General features: G+C 47.6%; 1 protein-coding gene across 5 annotated transcripts; it reads right to left on the bottom strand.

The window, feature by feature from the left end:
• Positions 1–743: 743 nt before the first annotated feature.
• ZNF575 (zinc finger protein 575) lies at positions 744–10,135 on the bottom strand. Of its 5 annotated transcripts, none has more exons than XM_083515583.1 (3): positions 10,016–10,135; positions 4,376–4,489; positions 744–3,126 (listed from the first exon to the last, which is right to left on the bottom strand). In XM_083515583.1, exons 1-3 carry the CDS (start codon positions 10,092–10,094, stop codon positions 2,429–2,431), a joined length of 891 nt encoding a protein of 296 aa, XP_083371709.1. In that variant the 5' UTR covers positions 10,095–10,135; the 3' UTR covers positions 744–2,428. The 5 variants fall into 5 exon arrangements, with proteins under 5 accessions (XP_083371709.1, XP_083371713.1, XP_083371710.1 ...); XM_083515587.1 differs by having other exon boundaries at positions 8,884–10,049; XM_083515584.1 differs by lacking the exon at positions 10,016–10,135 and adding an exon at positions 7,784–9,598.
• Positions 10,136–11,505: the final 1,370 nt, after the last annotated feature.

The raw sequence follows: 11,505 nt of genomic DNA, 5'->3' as shown, positions 1-11,505 counted from the left end.
TCTCTGTCTCGAGCTGCTCTTCTGCGCCACAGAACAGAGAGATTGTAACAACCTCCTAAGATCTTACTCAGAAGAAACAGGTGTCAGAATATTCACATGATGATTTCTAACAGGGTCGCAACAGTTCTGGACAGGAAGTCATGCATTTAAGCTTTTAAAAAGGCTCCTGATGCTCATAGCGGCAGTTTCGGCTCATAATGTGGCAATTGAAGGTGGTGTGGAATTGCTTGAACACACAGTAAAACGACTGGCTCCTTCCCCCTGAGGTCTCCATTCCCTGCCTTCCTTCTGTCCTGCTCATACAGCCCCAAATGCTTCTCTTCTTTCTGACATAATTGCATTACTTAGAAACCCACAAACTATTTGTATAAACCATTTAAAAGTTCAAGCGAAGGCAATTACCCCTAGGATTGACATCACTATTTGTCTCCCTCCACCTTCCTCTGTCTAACTTAATGTGTGGAAGAGATATCTGACTTGGGTCTGTGCTTTTTTAAAACGCTTACAAAATCTGGAATATTTAGGCACAAGTGCTTTGATCTGTACCAGCAACAACAGTTAAGTAACTGCCTTTTTGGCTCTAATGGACATCCAATTTAATCTAGCTACCTGTTTCTCGTATCAAAATGCTTTGAAAGTGGGCACATCCCTCTTTTGGCCAATGATGCTACACATGTCTACTGCGTTGCTCCCCAAAATTCTGCATTTGTCATATGCTCCAAGCTCAACTTAACCCGGTTAACTAAACTTTTATAGGTTTTATTATTTTTTTCCAAGAAAAATAAGACAAAAAAACTCCAGGCTCCCAGGGGAGTCCCATTTTTTTTTTAGTATCAACTACAAACATACCATGGATCAATCAACACCCCCTCCCCGCCTCCCTTGCAACAATCTGAACAAATGCCTTTGGGGTGGGGGGTGGGGTGAGAAGGCAAAAGATGCTTTGGCAAAGGGTACAAGGACAAGGAGTGTGTGTGTAGAATTCATCCATCCAAGAAAGGGGGGTGGAAAGGTGGACATGTGTCTAAAAAGTGGGAGATTGGAACACACTGTGTCTTAGAAATCCAACATTTGAACCAAGAGGCAAGACAGTAACCCCCAAAAGTGGGGAATTTGTGGAGGGGGGAGGCGTAACAAAGGAAGGCAGGTTTGTGGGACTGCCTCTCTAGGCATGTGGTGAAATGGTCACACGGAAGAAGCGAAAGGAACCGGGCAGTAAAAGTTGTGTAAACCAAGTGATGGAGGGTGGGGGTGGGAAATCCAGCACTAGAAATCTGTGTACTTAAGCAGTTTTCAGTACATGTTGTAAATGGCTAGGGACATATTTTGATGGGATCAGGGGCAGAAGCCCAGAGCCACCAGTTTTTACAGCAGCTGGCTCAGAGGTAAGATTCCATGCCAACTGAAGCAAAAATTTTAAAATGGCAGATGAACACAACACATAACATTTGCAAAATTATTCTACTGCTACTTGTTGGGAGGGCCCACCACTGTACAGAATGTAGTGTGCGAGCACACCCCAAAAAATTCATGGATTCTTGGCATTTCGGCTTAAGCTACCCCTGGCAATTTTGCAGATGCCACAACCACATTTTCAGACTTGTCTGTGCCTTCATAAAGACTAGCAACTTCTATTGCACACACTGTGTGACACCAGTGTGTGCGTGGCATGCCAAGTTGTTAAAACTGTCCCCCTTTTCTTTAGCCACAGGCCGGAGGCACAAACAGGGTTTGATAAGCCACAGGAGGCAGATGTTGTACAACCCAGAAAATGCCAAGTTTGACAGGCCTAACTTAGCAGAGCCTAGGACTGTGAAGATGCTGATCTCTGCATTCCAATGTAAGCATGCACCAACTGAACACAGACAAGAGGCAGCCTGGGCAATGGTTGGAGGTCGTACAAAGCAATGGCAGAATTCTGCTCTCCGGAAGATTTGTGCATATCCATCCATTTTCTATGAATTTATGCAAGCTTCTTGTGAAATTGGGATTCAAAGGTGGCTGGGCTTGTTTTGCAGAATCAGTGGGGTGCTGAGGTTGCAGGCCATGGCGCTCTGCCCCTCCTAGGCGCACATCTCAGCAATGCACAAGTTAGGTTGCAGAATATGTCGTTTCTGAGGGCTGAACCTGGGTTCTCTGACCACACACACTTTGGCTTTTTTTTCAGCATGGTATACACAGCTTGGGCTATGGGGAGGCGGAGAGTACACACACATCGACTTGGCACTGTAGGGGGGGAAACAGCGGCAAGACCCACAACAAAAGAGCTGAGCTGCTATGGGTCCTCAAAGCGCATCTGTGTAAACCCCAAACCCCCTCTGCCTTGCCGTTATTTACAATGATCCCCCCCCCCGCACCCACCAAGCATCCAAGTTAGCCAATTTCCTCCCCGCACCCCCACGTTGTCCAGTCGCTTCAGATCTCCGCTCTACGGCCTCTCTCCGTTGCTGTGGCCTTTGCTTTGGGACAAGTCATCCCCCACTTCCCCGTCCTCGTGCACCCGCTGGTGGAGCGTGAGGTTGCGCAGCTGCCGGAAGCTCTTGCTGCAGCGCATGCACGGGTAGGGCCGCCCCGCCGCAGCGGCCGCGTGGATCTGCTGGTGGGCGGCTAGCTTGGACGGGTAGCAGAAGCTCTTCCCGCAGCGGTTGCAGGGGTAGGGCCGCTGCCCCGTGTGCGTGCGGCGGTGGGCGGCCAGCTTGGAAGGGTAGCAGAAGCTCTTGGGGCAGTCGGCGCATTTGTAGGGGCGCTCGGGCGTGTGGATCCACTGGTGGGCGGCCAGCTTGGAGCGGTGTCCGAAGCGCTTGGGGCAGAGCGTGCAGGGGTAGGGCCGCTCGCCGGTGTGCGTGCGGCGGTGGGCCGCCAGCTTGGACGGGTAGCTGAAACTCTTGGGGCAGTCGGGGCATTTGTACGGGCGCTCGGCGCAATGGGTCCACTGGTGCGTGGCCAGCTTGGAGCGGTACACGAAGCGCTTGCCGCAGTCTTTGCACTGGTAGGGGCGCTCGGAGGGCAGCACGGTCGGGGGGCGGGGGCGGCGGGGCCGGGCAGGCTTGGGTGACTCCGTGGCGGGCGGCAAAGACAGAGCCGCGGGCGAAGGTGACTTGGCGTTCTCTTTCAGGGCCTGCGAGTCTGGAAGGGGAGGGGAAAGGAGAGTGTCAGAAGTTGGGCATCCTCATCAACCAGGGGGCCATTCCCACATCTCCTAGCCATTTCTCTGCCCCACTTCTCTAAGCTTCTCATCAGTCCACTCACTAAATGGGGACTGATGCACCCTGCTGCCACTCACCTCCCAAAGTCAGCACAATCCCTGTAGTTCCCTGTGGAAGAGAACTGATCGCTAATTCCCTCTAGGAATTGTAGCTCTTGGAAGGGAACGAGACCTCCTAAGAACTCTCAGCACCCTGAACAAGCTATAATTCCCAGGATTCTTTGCCGGGGGGGGAGCTCTAGTTGTTGTTGTTGTTGTTAATACTTTTATTAAAGTTTTTTCATGACACAATAAGAGAAACACTAAGCTACCAGGGTAAAGGAAAAACGCTAAGGTAAATAAAAAACAAAAACAGCTACAAAATGTAATACAGCCATACCTTAGTTCTCGAACGCCTTGGTACTTGCACGTTTTGGCTCCCGAATGCCGCAAACCCAGAAGTAAGTGTTCCGGTTTGCAAACGTTTTTCAGAAGCCGAACATGCGACACAGCTTACGCGGTGTCCAATTGAGTGCAGGAAGCTTCTGCAGCCAGTCAGAAGCCACGCCTTGGTTTTCGAACCATTTTGGGAGTCGAACGGATTCCCAGAATGTATTAAGCTCGAGGACCAAGGTATCACTGTAATAGCATACAAAGTCTTCTCTGAAAAGTAGTTCTTAACCCTTACTGCAGATGGTCGTAGGCCCTCCCAGCTCTCACCTGGGATCTTTATCCTCCCTGTCAACCAATATTTCCCGGCCTCCCACCCAGGGCCCCTCCATCAACAATCTACAACCCTCAAGAGTGTACAATCCCTGGACCCTAATAAAATTTCCAAACAGAGAACACCAAAGAAGAAAAGAAAAAGAAAGAAGCAGGGAAAAGAGAGAAAACGAAAGAAAAAAGAAGTAATAAAGAAAAAGAAAAAAAATCCCATTTTCCATCTTCCAGTTACATTAAAAAATTTATTTAAGGCATCCTTCCATGGTTAACACCCATCTTCTCCACTTTCTGCTAAACAATATTTCTTTTAAATCCAAGTGTCTCAACTTCATTCATTTCCTTTTGGAGGGAAAGCCATAGCTGTTTAAAGCGTTATCACAGGGCTTTAGATTTATGGTGCGCACATGACTTAAGTCCTAGGAGATCAGGTCAGGGTGCTCCAGGCTGGCTTTCCAGACACTCCCTTACCCGCAACACTGCTGCTCAGAGGGTTGGTGCCCACGCTGATCTTGCTGTTGCTCATGCAAGGCTGTTCCCCCCTTTCCAGCATCAGGACAAGGCTTGGTCGGGCGAGAATGTAACCTGCACAAACAGAGGGAAATGGTTTTATCACCATGGCACGTTCATCCATCGTGAAGATAGAATATATAAAGAGAAACTTGGGAATCAATGTTCTGAGAAGCGCAAGACAGAACACAGGAAACTGCCTTACATCCAGTCAGATGTTCCTTTTACATTGTTTGTTCCGTTTCTGCTCATTGTGGGGGGCAGAGGGAGACTGAAACCTTGTCCTTGGCTGCTAGAAATCCTACAGAGCCACTCACTCTCTGGCCTGGGAGATTGGTCATGCACTTTCAAGCCTACTTATCTAGGCCTAAGGACTAGGAACTTGGTGGGGCTTTTTGAAACAAAACAAAACACAAAAAAATGTATATATTTATTTCCTCACTAAGAACCTTGATTTGGCACCCAGTAAGAGATTCCTGGTGCTGCCGCTGGACACTTGGCCCTAGGCACAAGGCATCTGTGTGCAAAACAGGAGTCGTTAGATTCCCTAAATAAATAAAAAAATCAAAAACCAACTTAAGTGGCTCCGATTTTGATTGGAGGAGCAGAGCTGAAGGCTCCCACCCTCACTGGAGATTTTCCCTCCAGAAGTTATTAGCCCTGTTTGAAAGGGATGGAGGGTAGAATAAAGGAATGCATTTTTTAATACCAGTAGCAGTGGTGATGGGGATTTTGACTAGGGAAAAGAGGGCAGGGAGAAAAAATTAAACAACTGCCAGCGACCCCCTGGCACTGCAAATCGAATAAAAACTGCTCGCTCGCTCTCCTGACAGTGATGTGGGCTTTCGGGGACATTTTATGTCCTGATGCCCCAAAGCGATTGGGATTCAATTGAGCATGCTTGACTTACATTTAGTCAACATTTCTAAAAATATGCACCCTATGTTCATTTTGCATGTTGTATAAGTAGCTCAAAAGTGTTTTTCCCCTAATAGCTTGTATTTAGGGGGGGGGGGAGAGAGAGAGAGAATGGTAACTGCCCTGAGATCTACGGGTATAGGGAGGTATACAAATTTAATAAATAACAATGATAAATAAAATTTGAACTGACATATTTGATTGTCGGGGGTGGGGGGAACACAACAAAGCACCTTCAGCATGGGAGAATGTTACAATCAAACCAATTTAGAGTTTCTTCCAGATTATTTCTTATCGAAATACTTACACATAGCTCAATCTCGCACACTTCTCTTTTCAAATGAAAATCTGTTAATACACTCATTTCAGCATGCCTTGGAAGCTGCCAACTGGACTCGATATAACACTGGCATCCCATTCATTATGTTGCTAATTCATCTTAATGAAGCAATGCATCGTAGATAGAGATTGAACAGGGAAATATATAGCAACGGGGAAATGTATCGCCACCCCGCTCCCATCACTCACAATGACGTTTAATTTAAAAAATAAAATAAAATGCCTGGTTGCCTATGGTGAGCGAGAAGCAGCTCGAGGTGACTAGGGAGGCCAGATCTGTGCAAATAGGCCTTTCCCCCCGTTTCCAAGCCTCACACAACCTTTATGAGGATGCGTGGGCAAACGGGCTGGTTATTCCTGCACCCTCATTTACAGGCTTGGCCTCGGTTTTGCCAGGGTCAGGCGGGCAGCGTATGGATCAGAACTGTGTTAACTAATGGTACTTCAATCACAGGGTTCCCTCATGGTTTCATGTCTCCCGAAAGGCCCTGGGATCCAATTACTGCTCGATTCTGCTCTTGGCCTAAGTGTGGAGTTGCTATGGAAACTCGCTTGGAATACAGGCCAGAGAGGAGGAGTTGGTGGATAAGGCAGAGAGGAGAAAGAAAACTAACAGCATTTGCAAACCAAGTATTACAGGGGAAAGCTTTCAGATCAGATAGTGCCCCATGCAAAAGAGGGCCAGACCCCAATATCCTCCCTTCCAGTAGCTTCCTGATGGCAGGAAGCTGCAGAAACAATATCTGCCGGAAACAGACCATTGGCTGTGCTGGCTGGTGCTGGAGACAGTTGGGAGGCCAGCAACGAATTGGGACCACGTCCACACATTTAAAGCACCGAGATGCCCCTTCACACAGTCATGGCTTTCCCCCAAGGAATTCTGGGAACTGTAGTTTGTTCAGGCTGCTGAGAGTTGTTGGCAATGCATTCCCCTCACAGCGCTACAGTTCCCAGAGCTCCTTGCGAAAAGGGACTTATGTTTTGTTTGTTCTGTTGCGCATTTTTTGTGTTTTTATATTTTAAACTGCCACACGATCCCCGGGTGAAGGGCGGGATAGAAATTCAATTACTACTACTACTAATAATAACAACAGTAATTCACAGAAACCACATCACTGCATGTTTACTCAGTCGCTTCAGAAGGGCTCTGACTTGGGCAGATACCTCTTTCAAGCACAGTCCTTTTTATTTTTAGAGGGGGGAGCGATGCCTCAGGACCTAGCAAGGCAAATGTTTGTATATGCAACAATTACAAGCAAAACAGCTTATATAAACTATTATATATAAATAGCTTATATATACAGTATGTTTAAAGAGCAAGCTGTTGGCTTTCCAGGGAAGTTCAGTTTTGCAGTCTGAAATCCCAGACACACTTATCCACATGCAAGCACCACTGGACACCGTGGGTGTTACTTTTGAGTAAGCACACCACACATAGGATTGTGGTGGAACGGAGTTGTTTGGTGCTGGGCCCAAATCATTTGAGCGTGAGCCCCTGACCTAGTTCCTTAAGAAGAGGGTGTTCAGGATGTAGAGTTTGCACCAGCCACGAACCACAATGTTTTCATCAAAGCATTTTTCTTTTAAAAAATGCAACCAAGGCAGCCATCCTCTGCACACTTACCTGGGAGTAAGCCCCATGAAGCAGAGTGGCACTTACTTCCCAGTAACACAGACAACAGCTCTTGCTGCTATGGGGCAGCCCCCTTCCCTTACAGCTGGCCCTCCTTCCCCAAAACCAGACAGACAGTGGACAGGAGACCAGGAGCTTGAAATGTGATTCGTATTACCACCGAGGGAAATCTGGATTTGGTGCAATGCACCCGGCTTCACACCATATTGGGGTGTGTGCTTTCAAACCGGTTTAGTCTTTTTGGGGGGGGAGGGGCGGAGAGGAAAATAAAAACTGCCCCCTTCTTCACCCTGACGCACCAAGGCCTGGAGCAAATGCAAAACCGCCATCAAATACGAATGCAGCGGGGACTCCCCATTTTCTGGCACCCCACCGCTGGGCATCCCTCGCCTTTTCACCGCATCTATGTATGCAGCTGAGCAGCTGGGCCTTCCTCCTGCTGCCCGCCCGCCCCCTCGCTCCCCCCAGACGCCACTCACCGGCCCGGGAGCCTCCCCCGGCCTCAGGCTGCCTCTGGGGTCTCCCCTTCATGAGCCGATCGCGCCGGGTCATGCTGTCCCCGCGGGGGGCCAGGTCGTGCGCCCCACCGCATCCCTTCCCAGGCCGGTCCCCAGCGACGGGCGGGCGCAGCAGCAGCAGCAGCAGCACGAATCCGGCTGGCTGGCTGGCGAGGAGGGGTCTTTCCTTACTCGCAGCTTCCTCGGCCAATCCGCGCCTTCCCCGGTATTTATTTATTTATTTTGCAAAGTAGGGGTATGTGTGTGTTGGGGAAGGGGGGGGGATTTAATAAACGTGATGAGGTCGCGATGACGGAAACGGCCGTCCCTGGGAGCTCTTCAATTTGCAGACCTAGACCCCCACCATCGTGCATGCAACTAAATTCTGTTTAGAACAGAAATCATTCATTCCAATGGGTCTGCTCTGAGCTGGGCGAAGGGGAGTGGGAAGCTGGATAAGTATTATTATTATTATTTAAAAAAATACTCGTTAGCAATGTTTACTTGAAAGCAAACTCTTGCAAAATCTTACGCATGCATGGTTACTGGTTAGTTAAGACCTACTAAATAAATATACAAAACAAAACCCCTCTGGACGTCAGAGGATGCTGCTACCAGCCTATGCAGTAGGGCTACTTGGAAGTAAGCCCCGCTAAGTTCAGGGCCACTTATAGCTTAAGCAATTATATATATGTGGCCAGGTGTTTCCATGCAGACTTATTTCGGAAAGAAGACCCACTAGATCTTACTGCCCAATAAATGTCCTTAGGACTCCAGCGCTATAGAATGATGCACCACCACCTCTCCGTTCAAGGCCATGTCCTAACCAGTTACAGCTAGGTAGCATAGCTGTCAACTTTTTCCTTTTCTTGTGAGGAATCCTATTCGGAATAAGGGAATTTCCCTTTTAAAAAGGGAAACATTGACAGTTATGGTAGGTAGCCCTGTTGGTCTGCCATAGTAAAAAATAAATAAAAAAAAATCCTTCCAGTAGCACCTTGGAGACCAACTAAGTTTGTTATTGGTATGAGCTTTCGTGTGCATGCATGCAAGGATTTTTTTTATATCCTAACCAGGCTTACCTAGCAGTAGGGAGACTCTGGGCTTAACCTCTCACACGCACCTCCTTCAGGATGGAAATGTGCGTGGCTTCAGTTCCTCCATGATGTGGCACTGCCGGCCAGGTTGCGCTTAAGGGCCCATTGATTTCAACGTGGCTTCCTTCCTTCCAAGAAAGTAGGAAGCTCATTGAATGCAGCAAGGTACTTGCCTTGAGAACGAACCTGGATATGAGAAGGCTGCGTGGGTGTTTAATTTTACAGCCTCTGTTCCTAAAGAGAGGAAGCTGGTCCTTAAGTCTGCCCTGGGGCTGCAGAATTTTACTCCTTTAATGCCTACGCCTTAACTCGAGAAAGACAGGGACGGTGGTGCTAATTTTCAGGGAAGAGAGGAGCCCACCTTTTCTCTGCATTATTATTGCTTACTATTAAGGCTGCAGCCCTGCAGACGGATACAGACTTTAAGGCAAGGCGGTGTTGGAAGGAAGGAAATGTTATTACACCTCTACCCCGCCTTTCTTCCATGGAAGTCCAGGGGAGGCGTTTCCCAAACATTCCTCATGATCTGGACACTGACCAGACCAGAACCTGCGTAACTTGAGCCGAGACTGTTGGAACAAGATGCCTTTAGGCCATGATGTCCCAGGACCCTTAAAAACAGGCAGGATTTCAAGTATCAAGAAGCCAAAGTTTCAGAGAGACCCACTTTGGAAGCTCATATTGCATCAAGGGGGTGGGTGCAATTTTAAGAGTGTTTCTTGCACTGGCTTTAAAAAAAAACTTCTAAAGAACTGTATTATTCTCCCGCTTTTCTTTTATGCATAGATTTTTATGCTTTGGGCATGCAAATAATAAATTATTATTATTATTATTATTATTAAGCTGCTTCGTAGAATGCACAGTAGGCGAATGAAGCTGAGGAAGCACAGGCAACGGGAGTAGCAAGGAGCTCTTCAATTTGGTTTAGTTTTGGAAAGAACCGTACATTGAAATGCAAAACTCCGCGCTGCCTAGAAGTGCGCGCGCGCGCGCAAACAGACGGGAAAATGCGAAAATAAAAATATATTTTTTAAAAAAGTCTAAATCACAAGCAGTCAAAGGAAGCGCGATTATACAAAAACCAGAAGCAATCTATACGGAACAGAAGAGGAACTACCTGCAGCAGAATCAACTGAGCAAGCCTTGCTGGCAAAATGAGCACGCCCGGGCAGAACCACATCCAGGGATGATTTCATATTCACCCCTCCGCCGAATGGTTTCGCCCACAGAGGAGCGCGGATAAACGACGTTTAACGGTGGCTGGAGACGGACAAACCTAATCGCCTTTTTTTTTTTTTTTTGGCCAATGAGCTGCTGTTCTGAGTTCTATGCTGTCCAGGGTACAAAAGCCTTCTGGACGTGTAGTAAATGCAGCATTTTCCTGGCAGGCAAACATCTAAGCTGCTTTTCACTGGTCCATCTAGCTCAGTATTGTCCACACTGCCTTGGCAGCAAGCCATCTAGGATTTCAGACTAGGGTTTTTTCCCCAACCCAGCCTAGAGATTGAACCCCAGGACCTTTTGCATGCAAAGCAGTTGCTCAGCCACTGAGCAGCAGCTCTTTCCCCTCGTTAATGTCTGTTTCAAGCTAGGGTTAGTCATACTCCAGGAGCGGGTCAACGTTTTAAAAAGGTGGGAGCTGTTTACTGATGCTGTATTACGATGAATGGATGGATGTGTGAGCATTATTATATACAATCGCCTTTGGAAAATCTCTTTGTGTTCCAGAATATTCTCACATTAGATCAAGGCCGTTTTTACTAGGGATGAAAGCTAGGCATTTAGACTTGGTGCTGAAATTTGCCAGAACCTGTTCTGCCTCCTATACAGACATCCCTGCCCCGCCCCCTAGATAAAACAGGGAATGTCAGTTTGCAGCCTTTTTAATAAGTAAGTAAAGAATAGGGGCATTTCTACCTGCAAAAAAAGAAGGCTGTGTGTAAGTCAGTGGTGGTGTAGTGCTTAGTTGGTCCAAAAAGGACCTAGGAGAAGAGGGTTCAAATTCTCACTCGGCCACAAAGCTCACTGGGTGACCTCGGGCCAGTCACTTCCTCTCACCCTAAGCTACCTCAAAGGGTAGTTGTGAGGATTAAATGAGGAGGGAGGCGGAGAGCCATGTATGCCCCTTGAACTCCTTGGATACAAAAGTGGGATATGAATGGAAGGAAGCCCAATAAGAGGCCACTTTTTCTACCATGATCTGCTGTGTTGCGGGTAAAACCTCTTTCCCCATTCTCTCTCTTTATCAAAAGTACCCACCCACACAATGCAAAAAATAAAATAAATTAAATTAAAATGCATTTCCCCATCTCATGCAAGAATACTGTACATCTCTTGCCCTTTGGGCTATAGAAAACGGCAATGTTAAACATTGAAATTGAAGCGTAATTGCACTAGTTAAAGATTTCCAGCTCCCCACCCTAACGATAATGGATATATACACCTCGACTGTGTGCTCTGGCTATGTATATCCATGTCCCTCCATATTGTATTGCACCAACAAATCCCACTGCCTCACCTTTTACACACAGACATGCCCTACCCTCTAGTGCTCGCACAGCGTCCCCCAAGTCACACAGCAAACTGCAATAATATCCATGTAGCTTA

This window comes from Podarcis liolepis (assembly GCF_965112155.1).
Source record: "Podarcis liolepis genome assembly, chromosome: 7".
Classification (NCBI taxonomy): domain Eukaryota; kingdom Metazoa; phylum Chordata; class Lepidosauria; order Squamata; family Lacertidae; genus Podarcis; species Podarcis liolepis.
The sequence above is the reverse complement of the archived record's forward strand: the minus strand, read 5'-3'. Positions and strand labels throughout refer to the sequence as shown.

Excerpts from the sequence above, each read along its gene's own strand:
- ZNF575 (XM_083515583.1), bottom strand. The coding sequence starts at position 10,094 with ATGAAATCATCCCTGGATGTGGTTCTGCCCGGGCGTGCTCATTTTGCC. Across the intron at positions 4,490-10,015 it reads CTCAGTTGATTCTGCTGCAG|GTTACATTCTCGCCCGACCA; the intron begins GTAGTTCCTCTT and ends CTGTTTGTGCAG. Across the intron at positions 3,127-4,375 it reads TCTGAGCAGCAGTGTTGCGG|ACTCGCAGGCCCTGAAAGAG; the intron begins GTAAGGGAGTGT and ends CTCCCCTTCCAG.